This window comes from Aphidius gifuensis, linkage group LG5 (genome assembly GCF_014905175.1).
Source record: "Aphidius gifuensis isolate YNYX2018 linkage group LG5, ASM1490517v1, whole genome shotgun sequence".
In the NCBI taxonomy this organism is placed as follows: domain Eukaryota; kingdom Metazoa; phylum Arthropoda; class Insecta; order Hymenoptera; family Braconidae; genus Aphidius; species Aphidius gifuensis.
In genome coordinates, this window is record NC_057792.1 from 5,021,344 (window position 1) to 5,048,219 (window position 26,876).

The following is a 26,876-nucleotide window of genomic DNA, read 5'->3' on the forward strand; positions in this document are numbered from 1 at the left end:
AAATATTTGTTTATTAATTATAAATCATCGTAAATATTTTTTCTTCAGTGCCAAACATTGATATCTGTATTAATAAATTTTCAAAATCCAATAACTCATTATTGAGAAAATAATAAAATAAAAAAAAAACCAAAGATCTTTAAAAATGATCTATAAATATTGAGAAAGTTCGAATTATGATAAAACGTAATGCTGTTTTGATAAAAATCTTGTATTAAGTTTATAAAATAATTAATTAATGTTAAAATTTAACAATAATTTGACTCACTGTTATTAATGAGGGCAAATTAAATAATTATTTTCTATTTTTTTTTCAATAATATTTATTAATCGACCCAGTGTCTAATTTTATACAATCAAAATTTTTAAATCATATCTATACAAGAACTATTTAACATTCGAACTTTCTTAAATTAAATTAACTTAAAATACAAACGAAAAATAAAAATCAATAATAAAATTGTTTTTAATTATTAATTTAGAGTTTATAGACTTGGAATTGAATTTATATATTTTTTACATTCCCATGGAAAAGAAAAAAAAAAAATTTGGCCTTTTTTTAAATGCCCAATTGAATATTAACGAATAAAATAATTTTTTTAATAAAAAAAAAAAATATATATCTATATTTATCTACATCTAAAAGAAAAATTTTAAAGATGTAGATTTTATTTTTATTTTTTTTTTTTTAAATACAAACTCATGTGAAGAAATTTCTTTTTAAATTTATCAAAATTTTTATATAAATGTTTACAGTTCTACAATATAGATATAAAAAAAAAAAAAAGCGCCCAATGATTTTTTAAGTAGATAATATTAAAATATATATATAACATTTATACATTGATAAAAAATTCTTTTAGTCAACGAACAAATAAATAGTAAATTTAAAAAAAATAGATAATAAAAAATTAAAAATTTTAATTTGATTTCCTGTCTAGCCACTAAAAAAAAAAACAACAGTGAGAACATAAATTAACAAATATTCCCACATCATTTATAATGTTTTTTTGATTTTACATAAATTAATATTTAAAAAAGAAGCTAATAAACATTTTAATTTATTAAATAAAAACAATGAAAATAATATAACAATTACGTTATAGGCACATTATAGTTTCACCAAAAGAAAACATTAAAAACAAAAAATAAAAAACCAGCTTTTTATATATTAACAATATTATTTCGAAACAATATAATTTTTTTTTTTAATTAATACGACGAACTGAAGTATGTAGATATATTTGTGCCTTTTTTGTATATTGTAAATATTGTATATAAAATATTTTACATGAATTATTGTCATATTATTGTAGAAAACAAAAAAAAAAAGATAAAAAACAAACGAAAATAAAAAATTTATAAATACATAGTTTAATTATTTAACCAAATTGAGGGATTTTAAAAAATAATTATCATTTTTTTTTATTTTCTTTTAAACATTTATTGACAAAACAAAAAAAATCAAAATATCTTGATTTTTCTTTATAAATTATACAAAAAAAATCTTTTATTACAAACTATAATTATGACAATTTATTTACAATGTTAATTTATTTTTTTAAAAACTATTCCAATATATCATTGTCAAAATATTACGCATATAGTTTTTTATATAAATTTTAATATTGTAATATATTTATCTAAACATCACATTGGCATATCATTTTTTAAATATTTTTATAGATAAATATTCAGCGTAGCTCACATTAATCGTTTTAAAAAAAAAACAAATTTTATTTTATATTTAATGGACAGTCTATTTGCACCATAATTATCATTTAAATTGACTGTTTTTTTTGTTTTATGTTTTATCGTTGTAAAAATTGTAGAAAAAAAATAATCTATGGATATGTACGGTTTTTTATATATTAAATTATGGCAGGCACTATCCAGAGATATTATAATTTTCATCGTAAAAAATTTTGGATCGGAGTTTGATTATAATTATTTGATAATTTATAAAAACCACAAATTATCAAACTGTTGGCAGATTATACAATTGTTTATATTAATTTTTTAAAGGAATGATTCAAGTGCATTCACGTCTTTTTCAATACAGTCATAATTAAATGAAAAAAAAAAAAAGAATCATAGTAATAATAATAGTAACAGATCCATTCTTCCTATAAATACACTTAGCACCAGAATATTGTGTTGATTATTTTGATGCATATTTTATTTGTTAAATTAATGTTTTTGAATTTGATTAAAACGAGTCAAGTCTGTGACTTTGGAGCAATAGAAAACAAAAAAATATAATTTACAATTAGAATTCCAATTCCTCGGCAGTACGAGAAAGTCGATGATTATCGATACGTCGACGTTGACTACGTCTAACAGCGTCGGCTCTTCGGTATGGTTCTGATCTTAGACCAAGTAAAATATCCTCCAGTGCTCCATTATATACCTCATCTTGTTGGAGTATTTTTTTTTCTTGGACTAGTCGTGTTTTATTTTTTAATTCATTTATAACAGCTTCCTGTAATATATTTTAATAATTGCACATTATATTAGTAATTATATTTTATTTTCTTATTTAAAGAGATGAAATTTATTTAAAGAATTTTCGTTTATAAATATTGAGATTTAATTATTTTTATCGACAAGTGAAAAAGCAATTTATTTATTTTTATTTCGAGCAACACCAATGCAAGCTTTTTCATGCTTGTGCATTTTTTTTTTTCTTTTTTTTTAAATTATTTATAAATTATCAGGCTTGTTCATAGACACCAGTGTGTATATTGAAAAAAGAAAAATATATTTACAATTTTTTATGATGAATTTAATAGAAGTTTATGTAAAAATTAAAGATATATCATTGAAAAATAAAGATTAGAAAATATTATTATAGATGTGGATGTTTTTGGTAGACTTACTTTTTTATTTATCGCTTATTTATTATTTAAATTATCAATTATTATTTGTAATTTGTTCTATTTTTTTTTTTTTTTAATTTGTTTATTTAATTTTTTTTTTTTTACGTTCTGAGCTCCAGTTCATTAAGGCGACGATGCAACAGTGTCTTGTTCGTGTTACAGCAAAATTTCGCAGACTTATTTAAGCCCAAATAAATATGTAACAAATTTAAAAAAAAAAAAAAGTTTTTTTTTTTCTTCTAATTATGACAATAATTAATAATTATGTATAAAAAAAAATTTTAAAATCAACAATGACACTCAAAAAAAATATCTTTTACATTTGATAAACAAAAATTTAAGTCATGCTACCAAATTTCATGCACATATATTTAAAAAAAAATAAAAATAATTAAGCAATAAATGTTAAAATATTGTCTTTTTTTTTCTTTTAAATTAATGTATCTTAAAATGTATTTTAAAAATATTCAACTTATGTTAATTTATTGGTTGCAGTAGAAGCGTTAAAGCATGCAAAATTTGATATAAAAAATATAGTGTTTTTTTTTTGTTTAAAAACGTATAACATACCTGTTGCTTTTTTTGATTGAGTTTATTTCTTTTAATAACTTCTTCAGAGGTATTAAATGCCTCAGCAGCAGCTGCTTCCAATCTTCGTCTTCTTTCATTTTCTTGATCCGCAGCCTGTATAATAAATATAAACAAGTTAAAAAAATAAAATTTAAATAAACAAAAAAATAAATATATATACTGAGTGTAATACACATACCTTAAAAGCTCGCGCGAATCTAACTAAAAGAGAAAAGAATGTATTGGCATCAACTTGTATAGTGCTTTCACCAAAAAATTCAACGCATGTATGAAATGCTTCATTAGCAATTCGTTCATCTGATTTAAGTCGTCTTAATTGATCCTCCGAATTTTTTAAAAAATCATGTAATACAGTATTATTTTTTTCTTTACCACGTAATTCAAATTCTTTTCGTACTTGTTCCATTCCTCTGTCAAGTTCTTTAACATCACTTTTTATATTTTCAAGCGATGCTGAAACATAAAAAACATTTAAAAAAAAATATAAAATATACTTATATAAATTTAATTTAATATATAAAAAATATAATAAATACCTGTTGCTGCTTCGTCAATTTTCATAAGTTCAGATTCAAAATTTAAAAGTTCAGGAAATTTAAGACGTATTGTTGCAACAATATAATGAAGTAAACACATTTTTTTATCAGTTGATTTTGTATCTAATAGGGTATCTAAACTTTGTAATTTAAAACCATATGCCGGACCACGTTTACTACTATTTAAATAATTACCAAATGCCAATACAATTTCTAATACTGAACGTAATTTTTTTGAAGATTTAACTGAATTTGATGCTGTTGTAATATATTCAATTTGTGGTGATACTGCTATTAAATTATGTACAAAATTACCCATATAATTCATAATTGATAATTTTGTTGATATTCTTTCAACTTTACCAAGTTGCATTAAAAATTTATCCTCTTCAGTTAATAAATTAACATTTTTTTTTTCAATAATATATTCACGATATGCTTTTATTTCTTGTTCAGATGGTACCATTCTTTGTAATGATTCAACATTTTCTGGTGATAAAGCTTTTAAATCAAGACCATTAACAGATGTTATTATTTTTTCAATTGGCATATCCATTTTTCTTCTTGATATTGCAATATTACGTAATCTAGTATGTTCAAGTAATGATATATTTTCTGGTTTTTTAAATCTTTTACTTGGAAATGTTTGTAATCCATCAATATCACTAGTACCATTTGCAATATGTCCACCAATACCAATTTTAAAACGTTCTTCAAAATCAATAAAATCAATATAATTATGTAAACGATCATCATCAAGTTCATTAAATATTGTACCTTTAACTTGATTTGGTTTTAATGGTACCCAATTTAATGTTGGTAATTTATATTTTGTTTGTACTTTACGTTTTATTGTCATAGCACCATTTGGTGCTTGCATCATACCAGCTGGTGGTGGTGGTATTGGTACTGTTGGACATTGTGGTATTTTATTATCACCACATGATGTCATTGATGACATTGGTGGTGGTGGAGGAGGTGGTGGTGGTGGTCCTGATGATGTTAATAGCCCTGTTGGTGGTGGCGGTGGTGGAGGTGGAGGTGGTGGAGGTGCTACTGCTGTTGTTGTTATTTTTTGTATTGTATTATCATTTTGTAAACCATTAATACTTGATACTGTTGATGATACAATGTTAACTGATGTTGGTGATATTCCTGAATTACCATTTCTTAAACTAGCAATTGTTGTACCTTTGGTTAATGTTTCTAATTCATGAATTTTACTTTCTAATACACTTTCACGTCTTGCTGAATCTTGACTTTGTCTTTTTAATGCTGCTAATTCATCTTCAATTATTCTTTTAGATTCTAATAAATCACAATATTCAATTTTAATTGCACTTAAATCAGTTTCAAGTTCAGCTAATTTTGCCATTGAATCACGTTCCAATTCATTCATTCTATCATGTGTATGACCAAGTTCATCTTCTAATTCAGCAACTTTTTCTAATGCTGCTGTTTTTGTTTCACTGTCTTCCATTAATGCTGCTACATCAAATACATTATCCAGATAAGCGGAAATTTGTACCTAAATAAATAATATTTATTTATTTTAAATTTTTTTTTTTTATCAACAAAACAAAACAATAAAATTATAAACAATTATATTAAACAAACCTGCAAATCTTCACTCTCTGTATGTCTTAATTTTTCAAGATACTCATCAAGTCCAAGTTTTGTAAATTCATATTGCAAATGTACCCGAAAATTCATATCCTCAACAGAATGTACAACAATATTTACAAATTGCATACATGCAACCATAAATTCAATATGAAAATTATCATATTGTGTAAAATATGCCATAAGTGTCTCAAAACGTTTATGTTCACTACATATTTCTTTAAAATTATCAAATGCTGATAGAATTATTTCATGTCCACCTTTAACAAGACATATTGCTGCTAATAATTCTAAGACTAGTGCTTTTGTCCTTAAACTTTTGTGGATCAAGGATAGTGCAATGCAATTTATAGCTTCTCGATGTTGAATGACCATATTAAAACCATACTGTTAAATAAAAAATAAATAAATATTTTTAATTATTTACCAATTAAAAATTTAATTATAAAAAAAAATCCAATTCATTATGGTATTATCTATTTTTCAAAGACGTAAAATAAAATTCTAATTAAAATTTATTTAACCAACAATAAGTTGTTTAAAAAATAATTATTTCGATAAGTCAAGAAAATTAATTTCACATTACTTAAGTGATAGAAATGATTTGAAAATATAAACAGATGATTTTAGCTTTTAAAAAATAATATAATTAATTAATTTACCTTATTATTCATAATAGCACGCATACATAAAATGCATACGTGTATATCATCCTTAGCTTCACCCATATTTAATCTAGCAACATGTCTTGAACGTCTTCTTACTAGTGGACTGTCAATCATATCATGAAGAGGTGGCCTCAAACAGCCATTATTTAATGGTGTTGTTTCAACAATAACACCTATTTACAAAACAAAAAATAAATATTAAATATCAATAGGTCAGTGAAAGTATTATTTAATTTTTTTTAATTATTAATAACTTACTTGTTTGAAGTGTCTCATCTGATTGTTGTTTTGTTTCAGAAAGTCTCTGTTCATGCCTCATCATCAAAAGTCTAAAACTCAAATAATCAATCAAAGCATCCAATCCTTGATTTTCTTCATCCAAAAATTCACGAACCCATCTGAAAAATAATTTAAATAAAAATTAAAAAAAACTAAATAATAATTAGCATCAACTTGTTGATGTTTTTTTTATTTTTTAAATCATTATTAATTATATTATTATTATTATTATTATTTTGCATTAATCTTGCTTACTCGATGTGATTTGTACGTAATGAAATTTCTAAATCCCTCAATACTTGTGTTGATGTTGATGGACCAACCATTTTTCTTTTCTGAAAGAATGTAAGGAAACGATACGACTATTTTTAACTGATTAGTCAAAATTTCAAAAAATCTTTTTTTTTAAATAATAATAATTTATAAATTAATGTAATTTTTTTATTGTTTTACTACTTGTGAATGATAAAATATTAATTATTTGTTGTGATGATAAACAAGTACTCACTCGATGACTTCTTGAAGCTTTTGGATCCAGATAAGTCCTCAACTTAGCTAGATAATGAGATGGTGGATCTTTAGCTTGTACTCTTTCCTAGAATAAAAATTGATAATTATTAATTCATGGTAAATAAATATATATATAAATAAATAATCTTTTGATCAAATAATATTTTAGTATATTTATCTCATTTGAAAAACAAAAAGACCCACTGTTTGTAAATATACTCTTAGAGTTTTTTGAAAAAAAAAAAAAAGCTCTACAATTTTTTATTCTTTCATTCAATGATGAGTTGATTCATCCACAGGACACATTGTATGTATACATTTTTTATTTTAATTGAATATATTTTTTTTTTTATGTTGTGCATGTGTGTAAACGATTAGTCCGGCTTCCCACTCGAGCGTTTCGCATCGTTTTAAATATATATTAAGTATTCTCGTGGGTTTTTATGAATATAATATATATTATTTTATATGCTGCTCTTTTTTTTTTCAACTTCTTGGAATTATATTTATTTTGAGAGAGACGAGGGTGTGTTGAGAGAATCAAGAAACCGTCTAAGCCACAGACGATATATTTTTTTTTTGGCCTTCGATTTTGGGAACCCTTCATCCGTTTTTTTTTGCCTATTTTTTCCCAATGTTCCTAGAATTTTTTTTTTATGAATCACTTCTTTGGGTGGATCCTCGTCTCATTAATACTATCTCAATTTTAATATGCACTAAATAAAAAGCTAATAGATGTGTATTAATAAATTATTTGTCATCTAAATTGTGCGTCATTTGGAGGCAAATAAAAATGTTTTGTTTGAGAGGGTAGATTCCTGATAAATTACCCATTGATTTCGAATGATTTTCAATTTATCAAATAACTGTAAAAATGTTGAAAATTATTTTCAAGTTATTTAGAAAATAATTGTCCTGTTGGACAGGTTGATTGAAAAATTTTGTTCAAATTTTTTTATTGATCTTAAGCTGATTGACATGATTCTAGGCTGACAGGATGACTCACAAATGAATCACTAAAATAACTTTTTTTTAAAAGCCATCTACACATTCTAATATTATTTTTTTTTTAACAATAGAAAATTATTTTAAAGCCAATAACTACCAATATTTCAAATTGAATTGTTTTTTTTTTTTTTCATAAATATTTGTAAAAATAGAAATTTTTTAAAAATAACTATCCTAAAAATGATTTTTAAAATAGATAAACTTTTCTCTAAATATTGTTTATTTATCTAAAAAAAAAAATAATGAATTTTAATTATATTTTAAAAGCTGTTTTAAATGTTTCCAATATTTTTAGTTTTAATTTATTATTGAATGACATTTGGATGCTGTATATAATATTTAAAGAACAATTTTTTTTTTGTATTTTATTTATTTTTTTTCTGTTGTCTTGTATAATAGCACGGCTTGCATTACATCCGTCTCGTGTTACGCACATGGTCTTTCACCATCAGGGACCTTCTCAAACGATAACTCGGAATGTCAGATTAAATTTCGGTTCCCGCATCGTAACGATCTCGTTCATCGAAATAAAAGATTCAACAAAAAAAAAAAACTATATATAAGATGCACAATATACGGCATTATAAGTCGAGGGATAATATTTTTTTTAATTTGGTATAAAAGCAAAGTAAAATTGCAATCAGGCAAATAAAGATTAAAGCTATGGTTTGATAAAGAAAAAAAAAAAAAATTCATCAGAAAGTTATTACGAGTATCTGACATTAAATGGCACGTATTTTTTTAATGCCACATTCAAGATACTTATTTAAAATTTCTATTTTAAAAAACAACATATACGAATACAAAAAGAAACTAACAATTTATATATTGGCAAATTGATCATGACAAATTACAAGTTATTTCAACAGTGAAAACAACAAAGTACACTCTGACAAAAAAAAAATTACAAATAATTGATAATTAAATCCTGCATTTATAAATTAATATTTTTAATTAATTTTTTTTTACAACATGTTTTATAAAATGCAGGCTTATTTATGGTATAAATAAAAAAAAATTTATACTAAAAAATAACAACAATAAATCAGCTATTATTTATTATTAATTTACTAGCATTATTAACTTGCAAATATTTTCAATTTTAATTGTTGGCTTATTGTTGTTATTTTTGAAAATTAATTTTTGCAATTTGTTTCATAAAAAAGTGTATATTTTAATGAACTTGTTGAAAAAAAAAATCAGTTGAAAATGTTCATTTGTAAATCCAATTATTGATTTGTAATTTAAAAAAAAAAATTTTTTTTTTCCATCACAGGTATGTGTCAAAAGTGTTGAAACAAAATGAATGTAAAATTTCAGTTCAACATTAATTGCAAATATTTATTTAGCACTCAAAAATGTTACAACATTTAAAGACATTAAAAAATTTTATATTCAACGTTTGGCTGCTGTTTACTGTTTATTTACATTTTTTTTTTTTTGTTTTTTGATTGATTAAAAAGCCTCTAACGATCAAAAAGAACTGTTAATTTCCACTTCAGACGATCCCTCATCTGCCAAACTTGTACATAACGAGGGGATCCAAAGATGATTCCGCCAAAAAACCACAGCCACCCTTTTCCATTCATTTTTTTAACTTTATTTTTGTTATTATTATAATTTTTTTAATGCAGCTGGTATGGCAATGTACGGTTTCACATTGGTATTATAATAAAAAAAAATGAAAAAAAACATGCAAAACACAGTCCATTGAAAATTAAGTCATTCTTAATCAACGTCATTCAAACACAAAATTAAAATCTTGAATGATTGATTTGATAAATAAAATTTAAATAAAAAGCTATAATCATTTTCATTGTGAATATTCAATTGACTTTGAGAGATTAAAATTTATATTAAAAAATATTTATATAAATAACAACAACAAAATAAAAATAAAAAAATTTTATTTTATGAAATACAAGTTTTTAAAGAGGCGTTCCGCCTGAAGAGTTCAACTACACTTTCTCCTTTACAATTACATACAAACAGCTCAGTCCAGAACAAATTCACTTTTTTTTTTTTTATTTTTTAAATTATTATCTCAACATTCTGACTTATTGAACCAAATCATAATATGTAAATAAATTTTTAAAACAACATCTTTAAATGATAAAAACGAAAAAAAAAAAAAAAATGAATTTATTGTAAAAATATTATTTTTACTAAATTAGATTTAGAATAAAGGGTTCAATTTTTTTTCTATCCATCTGTCGACTCAAGATGAAAGAATGAATACAATGAAAAAAGGAAAAAAAAAAAAAAATATATGAATAAGAAATAAAAAAAGTTGAAAGGGTAAAGGGATCTTTGATGATGTACCAAGTGGTACTACATGATTGAGAGTTCCCAACATTATTGAATGGCTCATACTGGTGTTGGTTTAATTATGTAATTTACTATGTTAATTTCAATAATCATCAAAATATAAATCATTGTAATATACTGTTTTGATAAATAAATAAACTTAAAAAATTTATATTTTCATTTTTAAATTACAACTTACTTGATCACATATTATATCCCATTTTTTTTCGTTGTCATACTGCTTTAGTAATTTAGCCTTGTCTGGTGGTAAATCCATCGAGGCCTGAAACAAATAAAAATATAATTTTATATATACAGAAAAACTTTGTACATTGTATGTGCGTATGCGTGTATATTTATAGTGATGATTCAGCAGAGGTTATTGATGTCAAGCGCGTTTAAATAATACAGTATTAAAAAAATATATATATAAAAATAATGATGATAATAATTAACAGCGGATACGGAAGCAAATGGTGTCATAATAAACTTTTGTTTGTTCGGTAAATAAATTTCATATAATTAAGTTTGTATTACAAGAAAAAAAAAAATAACACAATGTCGTAAGTTATAATTTTTTTTTATATTTTTTTATGAAGATATTAATGGTCAGGATTTAAAAATTATTGTGTCACTTGTTGTTGTTGTTTTTTGTATATTATGGTTTATATAAAATATGACATTGTGGGTCTTTTAGTTTTTTGAAATTTCCATTTGTTTAAATGACTAAGTGTCTTAAGTCTTAAATTTATAATATCGACAAAATCTATTAGCTGACAAGACCTTTTACAGCTAAAAGCAAAAAACTTTCAGATTGAATAAATCGATAAATTGATTTATTTTTTATTTTTTTTTATCAATTTTATATATTATTATTTTTTTTTCTGTCTATATAATTTTTTCTTCTTTTCTTTTTTTTTTCTTTTATATTTTTTTTTTTCATGTCTAACATGTGTTTGACACATCAACCAAAGTATTTTCTCTTTTCTCTTAAAGAGATAAGTTTACATAGGTCTTGAACTTGGGTCACCGGAAATTGTGATAATCATTTAAAAATATAAAATATAAAATATTCTCTTGCAATTTGTTTTCTTGATTAAAAATTGTAACCTTTGAATTTTATATTATTATTATTATTATTATATAAATAATTTATTTTTATTTGATTTTATTAAGTTAGTGATCAATCATTGTAATTATTTTGACGTCCATACAGTGATCCATTAGCAGTCAAGTGTATTGGATAATTGAAGAGGGGATGATGATGATGATGATGGGAAAAAATAAAGGGTGTCGTAGATGATAAATTACCCAAACGTTATATATTATATTTTGATGTACATTAAATAATATATAACACCTCACAGTCAGATAAAATATCTATACATTATATTTAACAAATCATTTTCTCTCCTCCATTTATTTTCTATTCATTGATTTTTAAATAAATGTGCATTTTACAAAAGTAAAATATCGTGATCTTTGAATGAAAAAAAAAAAAAATTCTGGTTAGTCTTGTACGTGCCTGAGCATTAATAGAGCCAAACAAGTTGTGCCAAGTAACATTGTCCAAAAAAAAAAAAAAAAAAAAAGATACAAGTAACAAGTTTTCTATTTTACTAGCTATTTGGATGATTTTTTTTTCTATTTATGTTTATAAATTGACTCGGTTTGATAATTTATATTTATTTTTTTACACTGTCGATTGGCTTTATTGTGTAGAATTTTTTTTTTTTTTTAATGCTCATCGTGTAGTTAGCCCGACACAATCGATTGTGGGGTCGAGGGCCCCTTAACGTACTCGCGCAATATCTGTACATAGATGTTGGGATCGTTTGGACATATATACACATACATTATTTTATCATACATTGATAAATATATTTATATATGTGTGTAAGTTGGCGCCCAGGGAGGGTTCCACGGAATACGAGTTGGCGTGCTGTGAAATTTTCACCGCACCCACCTTTGCCCGCCGGACAAAGAATATTATACCTTGATATGTATACAGTAAACCTGGGCCACAGACAGTTATATTCATCCTCTTCAATATTGACCGTGAAAATTAATCATAATAATAATAATAAAATTGAAAAAAAAAAAAAAATTATTGTGTAATGAAAAAAATCTAATGATATTTAAAAAAGTTTTTGATTAATAGAAATAATAAGTTGATTAGTTAATTGTTGATTAATTATTTTTTAATAGATACTAATTTATCATTGATTAGCTAATTAATTTTAGAAAAATAATTGTATTATATACTTTCTTGTTATTTACAAATTAGATTCATTTGAAAATGAAAAATTAGCGTGACGAGACACGTTGTGGTTGTTATTTTTTTTAATGAGTTTTTATTATTTTTTTTTTAATAAAGTTGGGAAAGTTTTGATTGTGTAATTAAAAAATATAGATGATTATGTTATATTTGTGGAAAAAATATATATTTAAAGACACATTGGTTGATTTAATTTTTTAAAACAGACGATTGTTTTATTTTATTTCTTTTTATGCTGGCTTTTTTTTTTTTGTGTGAAGAGTTTGAAGTACTTCCGTTTTATATTCCGGAAATGCGTGATGACGATATCGCAAGTGTTTAGCGTATAAAGTAACTTTGGCGCCTTTTGATTATTATATTTATATATATTACCACCACTTTGTATGAATTATTATAATTATATAAAAAAAATAATATATCCTCTGGTAGATTTAAGACATTTTTTTCTAATTTATAACAATTTCACTTTTGTTATATAAGTTGTGCAATTTTTCTCTTTATACTTTTGTATTAATTTACTTGATTTCTAATTAATTTAAACTATGATAAATTATTTTTATATAATTGATTATGTTTATGGAGCTTGTAGAAAATTAAACACACAATTATTGTCTTATTTTATAACTCGACTATTATTTTTTTTGACGTTTTAAATTTATTATAAACAACAAGATAAAATATCTAAATTTTCTATTGATGATTTGGTTGAATATTTTAATTGAAATAAACAATGTCCAATAAAAAGCCAATATTTATTAATCAAAATAATTATTAAACAGTCGTGAAATAATATTTTCTCATTTCGTCTTTTTTAATAGCAACAAAAAGCCAACAGTTAACTTTAATTATTATTAAAATTATAAAAATTATTTCATCTAATTTCAGTGAGTCTCTTATAAATCAACATAGCAATTTTTACAATATATTTAAGTATCTAATTACTCGAAAAAATTCCATATAATTTTATTTGATTTCTAATGTTGATAATAAAAAAAAAACACTATAACATACGATGACTTCATCAGTTGAGCATTCACTTAATTGTCAAATAAATCAGATATAATAAATTTTTTTAAATAGTTCTTTTGAAAATGATGACTCATGAATTTCACAAGTACACGAGAATAAGTACTTAACCCAGCAATATATTAAATAACTTAATGAAAAATGAAATTTCGAATATACTTTTTAATAATAATTATAAATTATAATAAATACATTAATGTATAATTTTTTTAAATTGATAATTTGCAGTTATCAATTATATTAAGTAATAATAAAATCTTAAATAATATATAATAGTAATATAATTTTGTTAAATTGGCATCTGCGTTGATATGACTATATGAGATCACTTGAGATCTCGTGACGTTCATTGAACTCATATGTAAAAGTCAAGGGATATAACAAAATGCGTATGTATATATCTATAGACCAGAGAAAAACTTAACGCATGCACGAGCAATAATAAAATTTCATTGCTCATCAAATGGTGTGTATACGCGTTATTTCTCGCGTGTCGGTTACCAACATTATAGTCAAAGACTTTCCGAGCCAATGAAATTTCAATAAATCATCAAAGTATCATACGACATTTTATCATAAAAAAATATAAAATTATAGTCTCTCTATTTCTGCTTTTAAATATTGTCAATATATTTCATATTTATTTTTTATCTCAAATAATTATTTAAAAATATTAATATTAAATAATTATTTTGAATTTTTTTAAATGATAAATATTCTTAGGCTTCCTCTTTAAATGATATGACCCTGTCGTTAAAATAACTGATAATATTCACAGTGATAACATGAAAAACTAAAGGAAAAAAAATAATTTTTTTATTTATTTATTATAATAGCCTTGACTGCGAGGCACAGTTTAAACAAATGACATTGTTTGACATTTAAATATTATCAATTCTAATTTGTTAAACGAACTGATAACAAAAAAAAAATTAAAAGAAAACTTTGAATTTCTTGGTTTTACCATTAAATAAATAAATAAATAAAGCTTGTGTTAAATTTTATAAAGCTAAACTTGACAAAGAAAATATTTCAAATTGAGTTTTAATATAATGCTATTTAACAATTAAAAAAATTAAAAAAATGTAACATGTGTTTATAAAAATTACACATGGATCACGTCATGACTGTTTTAGCCAGATGATTCATGATGATTCCTGATGGACAAGACACCACGATTGTACACTTAATATTCAAATTATCTCTCTCATTTTCTCATAAAAATACTATTTATTTAACAATATAAATATCAATATAGAATAAACAAAAAATAAATAAAAATCTTATTGATAAATATATTATTTAAAATCAATATCTTTTTTTTTTTTTTTTATTGAATTTATTATTATTTATTGTTTGACAAAATAAATCCGGGTAACACACACCAAGTGACCTTGCTTACAATGTTATTTATCAAAAAAAAATTTATATATAAAAATGAAAAAAAATAGTACCGCATGGAATCTTAACATCATGAAGTTGATATTGTCCTCCATACATTCTTACCAAGACTGGTTTTTAAATTTTTAAAAAATTTTATCGCACATTGTAAATTCCTGGTATTTTATTGTTCAACTTAATTTTTTTTTTAAAAAATGTTTTTTAAAATTTATTTACAATATTATTATTATTATTTTTTACCTTTTGTTATGTTTTGCAAGACACGAGGTTAATATACACAACAATGCCGATAATATTACCTGCACAGGTGAATAATGAACCCATTCTGAGATTGCTCTTTTTTTTTATTAGCTAAAAAAAAAAATCTCCCGACAATAATAAATTTTGTTTTTATATTTTAAATTAAAGTTATTGTTCTATTGACTTTTGAGCTTTTTTTTTTTTTATTAACTGACATTTATTAATATCTTTTTTGTTATTTATAAAATATATTTTTGATATTTATTTTTTTTGAGTATATTTTTTAGAGAAGATCATTGAACCTTGTAGGGTTAGTTCGAAGGTCAGATTAACATTATCCTCAAGGTATTAAATAAAAAATAAATAAAAAAAAAAATTACAAGAACTATGCTTCTGCATTGGAGTATAGATTGTGAGCGTGCGATCGACTAGGTCGATACGCAAATTCAATAGTCAACGACCCGGTATTAAAGTCAAATGTCTTCGTGCAACAAGCTACCATACATTTTCAATAATTTTTTTTTTTTAATTTAATTTATTTATATTTTCTCCAAGATAAATAACACAAAAAAAAAAATCTATTTAAACTAGTCTTTATTTTGATTTTCTTTCGTATAGTAAAATTTCATTTCCCATGGTTTAATTTTACTTTTTTTTTTTTAATATACTTAACAAGTTTATTCAATGGGGTTGAGTAGTAAAATAGGGTTCATATAAAAGGTTGAAATTATATATGAAACGTGACCAAGTACAAGTTATACTGATACAAGTTTTTATTTTTTTTTTTGTTTTTTTCTCAACGTTATATCCAATCTTCATGATGAAGATAACGGATCTCAATATATATACAAATGAAAAAAAAAAATTTCTCAAGTTTTATATCAATTGGATTAGATCACCGTGACTTTGCTCTGAGAAATCATCTACAAGATCATATATTAAATAAACAAAAAAAAATATAAAATATATTGTTTCAAGTTTATTTTAGTATTTTTATTATAAAAAAAAAAAAAAAAGATTTTCTCCGTTATATTTTATATATGAAAAATATATTCAAGTACTAGGGTGTTTTATTTAATTTTTATTTTATTATTATTATTGTTAGTTTGAGTATTGTTGGTGTTGTTTCCTATGTCAATGTGAGAAAGGGGAATTGTTGAACCTTGGGGTTGTTGAGAGAGTCTCATGGATGGGGTGAAGTTGTGAGAGGTTATGGCCTCAATAACCCCAACTCAATTTAAAAATTCTATATATTGTATGTGTTATGGATAAATATGGTATTTCTTTTGCATCAGATACAAGGGTGAAGTATTCAGTAAAATTATAATAATCATAAAAAGAAAGAAAAATATATTTTAAAAAGGGTCAGACAGTTTGGAACTTGCTTGAACTCGATACAGCTACTTCAACTTAAATTTCTCCTTCAGGCTATTTTTTTTTTCTTATATTTACTTATTGAAAAAAAAAAAAAAAAATAATAATAATTTTTATGTATTGTTAAAATGTACTTAAACAAATTAAATTGCTCAAGAAAATAAATACTTGGTAGTTATTTTAAAATTTTTATTTAATATAGAAAATCCACTTTTTTTATTGAAGAAAATGGTAATGTCGGTTTTATTATTATTATTTTTTTAAATTCAGAATAAATTTTCATAATTTTTTTATAATAAAAAAATGTGAAAAACAATAAAATTTCAATTTTAAAAGTACATTACTGTGATATATAATTTTTAAATTTATTTTAAATTAAATATTATTTTAGAAAATTGAAAATATAATATTAAAGCTAAACCTCTGCACATTATAAATTTTTGAATTAAAAAATAAAATTTAAACAATTTTGTAAAATAAAAGTATCAAATAATATTTTAATTTGTTTTTGTTTTAAAAAGTATTATTACCATTTCACTGAGTTGTTTGTTCTCAAGTCAAAGTACTCATTCGCATTACATGTATTGTTCAAGTTTTGAATATACGCAAATACACGTGAAATTATTGCATACATATACATGCACACATTCAATCTATGTGCAAGTGTGTATGTGATAAATTGGTAAATATAATTCTCTCCCTCAGTCGCGATACGCCTGAATAAATCCATTTGCCGACTAAAAAGCGAGTAAAAGACTAGCCGACGTATATAAAACGCGTTGTATTGTAAATGTTGTAGACATAGTATTAACTATTAAGTGAGGGAGTTGAAAAGAATTCAAAAGAGGGTTTATTTTTATTTTTTTTTTTCAACTTTATATACTCATCTTTATAATCGACATTACATAACAGCTAAATTTATTGTTTCGAAAATTTCATAAAAACAAAAAACTTTGTACATTTTAAAATTTAAAAAAAATTAAAAAATAAGTGCATTTATAATATATTTTAAAATATGTATATTTTTTTTTTCATTATCAAATTTATCATTTAAAAAATTATTCTCGACATATTACTCATAGTTTTGAGATTGCAACTTCCTCATCTGGAAAAACGAATGACTCATAAATGTTCTCACTGAATATATGCGATAAAACAATATATTACGACTAAAAAAAAAAAATAAAATAATAATGATTACTATGTCGATTGTATAATGGTGCATTGAAAATTATAAAAGAGGCGGTTACAGAAAGAAGGCGTTACAAGATGAGTTTTCTTATAGCTGTCTATAACCAATTCAGCAACGCTTCACGGAAGTGAATTGCTATTTTATTTATTTATTATTATAAATAACAATCATAGCTTGATTGACATTTCAATAATTTTAAAATTAAAAAATAAACAATAATAATGATACAGCAATGCATATAATAAAATTATAAATATATATTTTCTGTCTTCTCTTTTTTTTTTTTTCCATTATTTATTTTGAGATGATGATGAGTATACTGAGAGAGATAATTAATTGTCTTCAGTGTAAAATATGACTGTTAAATGAAGAAAATAATATAAACCAAGATTTATGACATGTCGGATTGAAGTAATTGGTGTTTTACAGAAGTCACACCTACACTAAAAAATATTTACATGTCCTCGAACTTGGCAAAGGTTCAAAATACATATACTGATTATCATTTGCATGCTGCTTTTTTTTTTTTAAATTTAATTCTTTGCATAAATGTATTGTTATGTATGCAACAATGACATACAAAAAAAAAAAAAAAACACTCATGACTGTGACATTAAAAAATATATTTTAACAAACTTTTTCCTGTGATTATATATTTAAATAAAAATGAGACTTTCAATTTGAATTTTTAAACTCAACTTTTATTCTCACATTGATAATTAAATGCTCAATTGTTATATCAATTTGAAAAATATAAATAAAAAATTATATTTGACTTGCGAAAAAAAATAAATAGAAATAAATTTTTTAATGTTTTAAAATAATACTTTAAATATCTTAATTTAAAATATTATTAAACAACATAATAATTAATATACTAGCTTGTATTTAAATTTTTAATTTTATACTACAAACTGATGATTATCTTTTTAATTATCATACTGTGTGTGTGTGTATAATAAATATTCTGACGCGTGTTTATGTTTATCCAACACAATCATCATTATTTTATTATCTAAATGAGTACGTAGGTATTATTGAAAGATGAGTTGCATATTTCATAATAACAATCATTATTATATAAACAAATGTATCATTTATTATTGATATTTATTTGAGCAAAAGAAAAAAAAAAAAAAAAACAAACACACATAAAATTGGATGATGATGAATCAAAGGTTGTTGCTCACCCTTGGCATCTAAAATCAAATTTTTGTATATGTGTAAGTGTATTTTTCTATTTATTAATAGAACATCAGAGCTAAACCCCATATAGATGGCTCCATGATTCTGAATTTAGACTCTTTTTATAGCAAGTCTCTCCTTGCTCTTCTTCTTCTTCTTCTTTTTATTATATCTACTTCCTTTTTATTTTTCTTTCATCATGACAAATTTATTTGCACACAGAAAAAAGAATATATTCTATCGTTCGACAAATATAGGAAGAAAAAAAAAAAGATTGTTTTTTAAAATACCAAAAGTATCAAATATAATATTGACATGGCTAATTGATGAGATGGGCGTTGTCTTGACTTTTTCTTTTATTTTTCGTCTGACATTTAAAAATTCTTTTGCCTTATATATATGAGACTCATTTATTTTGAGAAAATCGATTCAAGGAAAAATATGTCAAATTATATACGAGATTCAATATTATTATTGATAAAAGTTTTTTTTTTTTTTTACTCATTATTTATGAGTGTTGTATATTGAGTCAGCAGAATATCCTCATTTGGTATAATACTTCCATTTGATTTTATTGGATATATTTTCGAAGATACGATTATGTATAAACACAATTGTTGAATGAATAAAAAGTTTTTTCATTTAAAAATTCTCAATGAATACAAGATAAATTCTAAATATAGAAGGTAGAGTCATTTAATCGTGTATTTTATTATTATATTTATATGTATTCTTTTATTTATTTTTTAACTTAATATTTATGTGCCTCCCCATCATCATCATCATGACCAATCCCTTTTTTTTTTTTTGGTTCTATATATTGTTAGGGTTTTACTTGTCTAAATATTATTCATTATTATTTTATAAATAATAATATAATTAGGGGAATTGTAACAACAACTCATGTGGATAATTTTAATTGCTAAACAATTCACCAACATCATAATGGTATTTCATTGTGAATGAGAGAAAAAGATAAATAAGCTAATCTCTCTCGAGGGAGAAATTCAACAGGGGAAATCAAATATCTCGCTGATTTTTAAACTAAAATTGATTTGGTAAATATTTTATTATTTATTAAAGAATGGAATTTATATTGCAGCTTTAATATTGAAAAAAAAAAAAATAGAAATAATTGAGATTAGTTGATAAAACTTGATGGATAATTTAATTTTAATATTGTTTAATAATTAAAAAAATAATTTAACTAAATTAAATGGTTTTTTCTATTTTACTCCGAAATGATAAAAATATATTTATTTAAATTTAAATATCTATATTTATAATATATTTAATTGTGTAAATAAATATATTTATTTATTCATTATTTTAATATTTTAAGCAAGATCATTGACCGTGTTAAATATACACACAACTATTGTGGTTTGACAACATTAATGTATATATAAATAAATGTACTGGGTGGGTGTTGTTAAATATTATATTCAATTTATTTGTAGATGAATGTGTCGTGAAACTTGTCGAGCCATGAAAAACACCGCAATCGAGTTTTTATATATTATCAGACAGGACCTATCTTTCACCTATAAAATCAGTCATCCTGTTTGTATTAAAATGGGAACACCCAACACACAAAATATTTCAATAAAATGTTCATCTAACATGGCGGTAGATTAAAATGCATAAAAATAAATAAAAAAAATATTTTTAAAAAAAAAAAAAAGAGATTTATAAAATCAAAATGTAAGGCACACACACGTTGACTCTTTCTTTTTTTATTTTTTCTTGAATTTATTTATTTTTTTATTCCTTAGAGTGTGTGTCTCTTCTTCATGTAAAAATGCAATGGGTCCCCAAAAGAGACCATGAGAAGACTCCAAAACCAGCTGGATATATATTCAAAAAAAAAAAAAGTCCCAACCCACGAATAAATATATTTTTATTTTTCTTAGAAGTATGTTTTTTAATTCAAATTTTTTTTCATTTTTTTAAATCAAATTTTTGTATATAAATTTGTGGGAGTTGATTACAGTTAAATATCTTTTTGAAATAATTTACTTTTTTATTATATCGAATATATTATTAGTATAATTTATACTGCTTGTTTTAATATTATTTTTGTTCAATATCTTCATAAAAATTATTTTGAAATATTTAAAATTTATCGACTGACAAACGTGCCAATCAATTCTTCACGTGCAATAAATAATAAATTTTCTTATTTTAATATTTAAAATATAAAAAACAAATTGCAATAAATGTCAAGCTGACAATTACTCCAAAAAATAAAAAATTATTTATTCCATTAATTTCATTTTTTTTCTTATTAAAAATAAAATTAATTAAATATTTTTGTTGCACAATGATATTTTTTTTAACCAGGAAATAATTTTCATTATTTCATAATAAATTCATAATTACGTTTGTAAAAAAAATCACAAATAATAATTGTATTTATATAAAAAAAAAAAAAAAAAATTTCAAATAAAAAAATTGTTCTACTGACTGATTTAATCGAAGCGTGAAGGACAGATGTTATCATATGACCTTGAATAACATACAAGCTTAAAAAATGCGTGAATAATTTAATAGCAAAAAAAAAAAACATTTTTTTAAATTAAAAATTAAAATAATAATTGCAAAAGAGCCATTGACTCTTGCCGGTGAAACTGGATCTTCAAGTAGTAGGCGCCTTTAAACGCTTCAAAATAAATAAATATATATTTTGTTTTTTGTTAAATAATAATAAATAATGTTTTTTTTTTTTCTTAAATATAGGCTTTACGATTGATGTTGCGTGCAGTAAAATTATAATTTTACTTGTCCTTGTATTAATAATTAATTGTTGTTATTTTTTATAATTGTATTTATTTTAAATTAAAATTTATACAAAATATGTGATGATTACTTTTACGCGAAATATATATTTATTTATAAACAAATATTATTTAATAAATTTTTCAATGTTTATTGACCTTATTTAAAAAATAAATTTTTTTATATATTTTTTAAACAAGGACATTGATAAATCAAAAAAAAAAAAAAAATTGTTGGATTCTTTGAGAATTTTAATCAGGCCAGAAAAACCATTTTTTATATATTTTTTTTTTTTTTAGTAAACAAAGTAAATTCCGATAGTGAAAATATTTAGCATTAAATTACCCAACTATCATATTCCAAGAAGACATTTAAACTGGCTAATAAATCAAAATAAATTAATTGTTATTATATTTATAAATGATTTAAGAAAAAAAATTTTTTTTAAATAATTTTTTTGATGCTGTTGAACGAGGCTAACACGTTGATACAAATCAGAATGATGTGCACCAAGGTGAGCTATATAAACCGAATCACATTACACTTGGCATGTATTTTTTATTTTTATTTTTATTTTTCAACATGTATATACTAAAGTGTTTCTCATATATACATATATGTAATGACTTGTATATAAGGTGAAATCTGAGGTTGGCAAATATACATTCAAGTTGACTCTTGCAACTTCCAATTACGGTTAACCAGAGTGTTACCAAAAAAATAATAAATAAAATCAAAAAAAAAAAAATATCTCAAATTACTTAAATATATTATTAACAAATAAATTCTCTCAAAAATAACATGAATTTTTTTTTATTATACAAATAAAATTTGTTAAAAAAAAAAAATCCTTAAAAATGTTTAATATCATTTTGATAGAAAAATTATTTATTACTTGGATTTTTATCCTGATAAATATTAAACTAATTGATAATTTAAAAAATTAAAAATCCAAAAAAATACACGAGTAATAAATTATTACTAAAATAAGTATCTCTAAAAAAAAAAAAAAAAAAAAAAAGACTTACTAGGTACTAAATACATCATCCATTATATATTATATATTATAAACACGTATATACAAAATAAAAAAAAAATAATAAAAACCTCGATATATCCCAACATAGATGGATAAAAAAATAAAATTTTTTTTCTTTCATATTCAAGTATAAATTATAATAATAAAAATAAAAATAATAAAAAAATCTTGTGTATATTAAAGACTGTCTGATGATGGAATGTGTATATATGTTGAATATGTCATGTTGTCTATTGGTAAATAAATCATCAACTTACTAGAACTTTGGTGAAACGCCTTTCAAGCTCACCAGGATCAGGCATTGGTTGTCTTGGTACTGATCTAACACTGCCATTTCTTGTGTGTGGTCTACCAAGACTTCCCAATGATGATTGACAATTATTATTATTATATTGTTGTTGTTGTTGTATATTTTGTTGATTTGTTGTTTTAATACTATCACGTATTCCATTATCAACGCCATTGCTATCAATAGACGTTGATGCAAATCGACTATGTATTATTCCCATTGTGTTAATAATTTCCAATGAAAAAATAATTAATTATTATTAATTATAATACACATTTGAACATTTAAACACAACATTTACACTCAAGCACACACAGCTAAAGCAACAATTAATTATTAATATATATTTTTTTAATTATTAACAAAACTTTTACTCTCACTTAATCACTGATTGACTCACTTTTTGACAAATGCTTCATCGGTTTCACACAATTTCTCCATTATTAAAAAAATTAATTTAATAACACTTGGTGCACTTTGAAAAACACAAAATAATGATAAATCATTTAACAGTATAAAAAAATATATTTATGTAATTATAAAAACACACAACACACACATACACGTGATGAATTAACTTTTTTTTTTGTTAGATAATTATTATGGTGAATCTGGGAGATGTGGTGATAATGTTGATGATTCAATTGATGAAAATGATGATGATTTTTGAGCAACAGGTACTGTGACGTCCATTGCAATTTTTGTTAATAATATTTATTTAAATAAAATTTTTTATTTATGTTTTTTTGTTGTTGTTTTTTGTTTTTTATGTTTATGTGCTACTGTGACAGGGGTATTAGACGATATTTACTTTTTATTTATAATACGAAAATGAGTAATAAAAAAATAGTTTTTTATTTATTTATTTGATTAGATGACAAACTTTATAGATGCACACCAGCTGATGCTTTCGCGGCGTCTGCGACAATCTTTCGTTGCTCCGGTTGTCCCGGATCGGGGGGATTAAGGGGAAATCATGAACATATTTTTTGTATATATGTATATACATATATATAAAATATTCACTGATTCATTCTTTATGTATTTATTCTATCTGCGCGTGCGCTTTGCGTCAATTTATTTGAAAAAAAAAAAAAATTTTTATCAAACCTAGCGGTCAAAATATGAACTATGTTACCTGTCGATAAATTTATCGACATATGAGTTTTTATTCTCACCGCTTGGAGCGCTACGATCGTTTTATAAATTGACGAAGACTTTCTCATGAAAAAAAATATTCTCAGTCTTTCTGAAAAAAATTTATAAAAGCGAAGACGCGCTCTTGTTGAGTGATTAATTATTAACAATAAATTGCGTTAATTAATTGTTAATTTATAATCAATCGATTCGTTTTTTCGTCGCGAATCTTTTGATATATAAATTATTGCTGGATACTGCTGATTTCACGAGATAACTTGAGATTACTGAAAGACGCCAACAGACGCCGACATAAATGCAATACAAAATGGCCGCAGGTAAATTATTATTATTATTTTTCAATTTGTTTTTGTTGTTGTATCAGTAAAATGGCTAAACACTAGGTCAATAATGAAAAATAAATTAATAATATTGTGAAAAAAATAGTAATTGTGAATGTGAGGTTAGGTTTTTTTGTCGTTGAAAATAATTTATAATTTTTGCAATAAATAAGTGTTAAATATGAAAAATTAATTTATAAAAATTATAAGAGGACAACAAATAAATATAATTAACATTATTTATTGTTTATAGGTGCAAAAAAAGGATGGCCAATAAATATATCTGAACGCTGAGTCATTGACAATGAAAAATGACAGCAGGTAAATAATTATTATTAATTTTCAATTTCTTTTTGTTTTTTTAAGAAATATAAAATTTTAAACAATAATTGAGAATTAATAAAATAGAAATAATGGTAAAAAAAAGATGAAAATGACAAATATGTGGTTAAATTTTCTTGTCGTTGAAAGTCATTTATATATTTTGCAATAAATAAATACAAAAAATCGTGAATTAGTATATAAAAATAATAATATAAATAATTGGGATAAAAAATGATATTAATTCATAGTTTTTTCACTTATAAAATTATCATTTTAATTGTAATATTTATTGTTTTATTTTAATGTTTATAGATACAGAAAAAGATTACCAAAAACCATTTGGAAAATATTTTTGGACAAGAGACAAAAGTCTTGGCACTTGATTGATTAATAAATAATGGTGAATATATTTATTTTTATTAAATTCTTTTAATTATCCAAAATATTGCTACAACAATTGTTTGTTTAAAATTACAGTGAGTTCGGAATATTAAAAGCTGGCCAGTACTGAGCATTAAGTTTTGTTTTAAACCAAGATGTAAAAGAATATATCCAGTAACATGACAAACAAGACAGTCATATTGAATTAAAGTGAGTTTCAATAGGGTTTTTTAATTCAAATAGAAGTTGTACACATTGTTGATTGTATTTTAATTCTTTTTTGTATTTTTTTTTGTTGCTACAGAATGTTATTGTAACAATTGGAAGACTTGACACTTGAGTGGTGTTGTGTCAACAGACAGAGATAGAAGTTGAGTATAATTGTTGAGGAAGGATCCTGCTGTTTAATCATCACAATTATTAAAAAATCAAGTAACGAAAACTACGGTGATGATGCTGGTGGTGGTAAAAGGTACGTCGATATTACTTTTTCCTCAACAAATCAGCTAATTTAATATGAAATCCCTCCAATCAGTAAATATTGATTAACATACGATTGAAAATATTTCATATTAAATTCTGATATAACTGAATCACAGTAAAAAAAAAAATCAATCAAAGATTACAAAGATTATAAAGATTAATAACGATGTTGATGATTATCTCAACAATACGTTTAATTTAAAAATAAAAAAAATAGAGAAATAATTTTAAATTTAAACTCTATTGACTTGCGTTACTTACGTGCTCATTACCACAACTGATTTGTGAGAGCTAAAAAAAAAAAATGTGTAACTCGAATCATCATAAACTCGTTTAATAAAAAAAGAATAAGAAACAAATGAAAAGAGAAGAAAAAGAAAAATGACAAGATCACTTGAGCCACAATCAGTATTTCAAGAACCACAGCATTATTTAAAAGACTGAGACAGTTTGAAGTAGTGTCAAGCCAAGGAGATGATATTGATGCAAAGAAAAATTTACGTGATGAAGAGCCAAATATAGATGATTTATCTGATGATGCCAATATGAGAGGGAAAAAAAATATTTGTAAAATGATGACAAGACCAAGGCAACATGCAAGTACACCAAAAAATTACCAGTACCAGATGTTGATGATATGGAGCAGCCTCTTGATGCAGCTCGTCATCAAAATTCATTCCCAGATCCAATGGAGCACATGATAAATCCACGTCCAGCTCCACATTTCAATTAAAATAAAAAAAAAAAAATAATAAATAAATCAAAGATCTTTTTTATTACAATTTCACATTGTGATTCCTTTTTTTTTATGTTATTTTATGACTTTTTAAAAAAATATATCTTGAAATTTATGTGTATATTTTCAACAGCGAAAAATTGTATTGTTTTAATTGTCTTTTGCTGTTTCATTAATTTTATATTATTGACGAAGAAAAATACTTGTCATCATCAGGAAGATTATCAAGAGGATCAGAAATATTTCTGTTTTTTTTTTTATTCGATTGATA

The 26,876-nt window shown here is 23.4% G+C and overlaps 1 protein-coding gene and 1 long non-coding RNA gene across 4 annotated transcripts; one reads left to right on the forward strand and one right to left on the reverse strand.

The window, feature by feature from the left end:
• Positions 1–1,883: 1,883 nt before the first annotated feature.
• LOC122857140 (formin-like protein) lies at positions 1,884–24,144 on the reverse strand. 3 transcript variants are annotated; one of them, XM_044159152.1, is made up of 12 exons: positions 23,604–24,143; positions 23,172–23,406; positions 10,601–10,684; positions 7,085–7,171; positions 6,832–6,938; positions 6,556–6,695; positions 6,292–6,470; positions 5,624–6,016; positions 4,007–5,534; positions 3,649–3,923; positions 3,450–3,563; positions 1,884–2,482 (listed from the first exon to the last, which is right to left on the reverse strand). In XM_044159152.1, exons 1-12 carry the CDS (start codon positions 23,642–23,644, stop codon positions 2,270–2,272), a joined length of 3,396 nt encoding a protein of 1,131 aa, XP_044015087.1. In that variant the 5' UTR covers positions 23,645–24,143; the 3' UTR covers positions 1,884–2,269. The 3 variants fall into 3 exon arrangements, with proteins under 3 accessions (XP_044015087.1, XP_044015088.1, XP_044015089.1); XM_044159153.1 differs by having other exon boundaries at positions 6,832–6,911; positions 23,604–24,142; XM_044159154.1 differs by lacking the exon at positions 1,884–2,482 and adding an exon at positions 2,948–3,055 and having other exon boundaries at positions 23,604–24,144.
• Positions 24,145–24,448: 304 nt separating this feature from the next.
• Positions 24,449–26,206, forward strand: LOC122857146. Its single transcript, XR_006374179.1, has 5 exons — positions 24,449–24,678; positions 24,935–25,002; positions 25,318–25,405; positions 25,483–25,596; positions 25,691–26,206. It is a non-coding gene; the product is annotated as an uncharacterized LOC122857146 (long non-coding RNA).
• The last annotated feature ends 670 nt before the right edge of the window (positions 26,207–26,876 follow it).

Bases quoted from the DNA above. Each gene is read 5' to 3' on its own strand.
- LOC122857140 (XM_044159152.1), bottom strand. From the start codon at position 23,644: ATGGAGAAATTGTGTGAAACCGATGAAGCATTTGTCAAAAA. The intron at 7,172-10,600 runs GTAAGTTGTAAT...TTTTTATTCTAG, and splicing joins GGGATATAATATGTGATCAA to GAAAGAGTACAAGCTAAAGA. The intron at 2,483-3,449 runs GTATGTTATACG...AATATATTACAG, and splicing joins TCAATCAAAAAAAGCAACAG to GAAGCTGTTATAAATGAATT.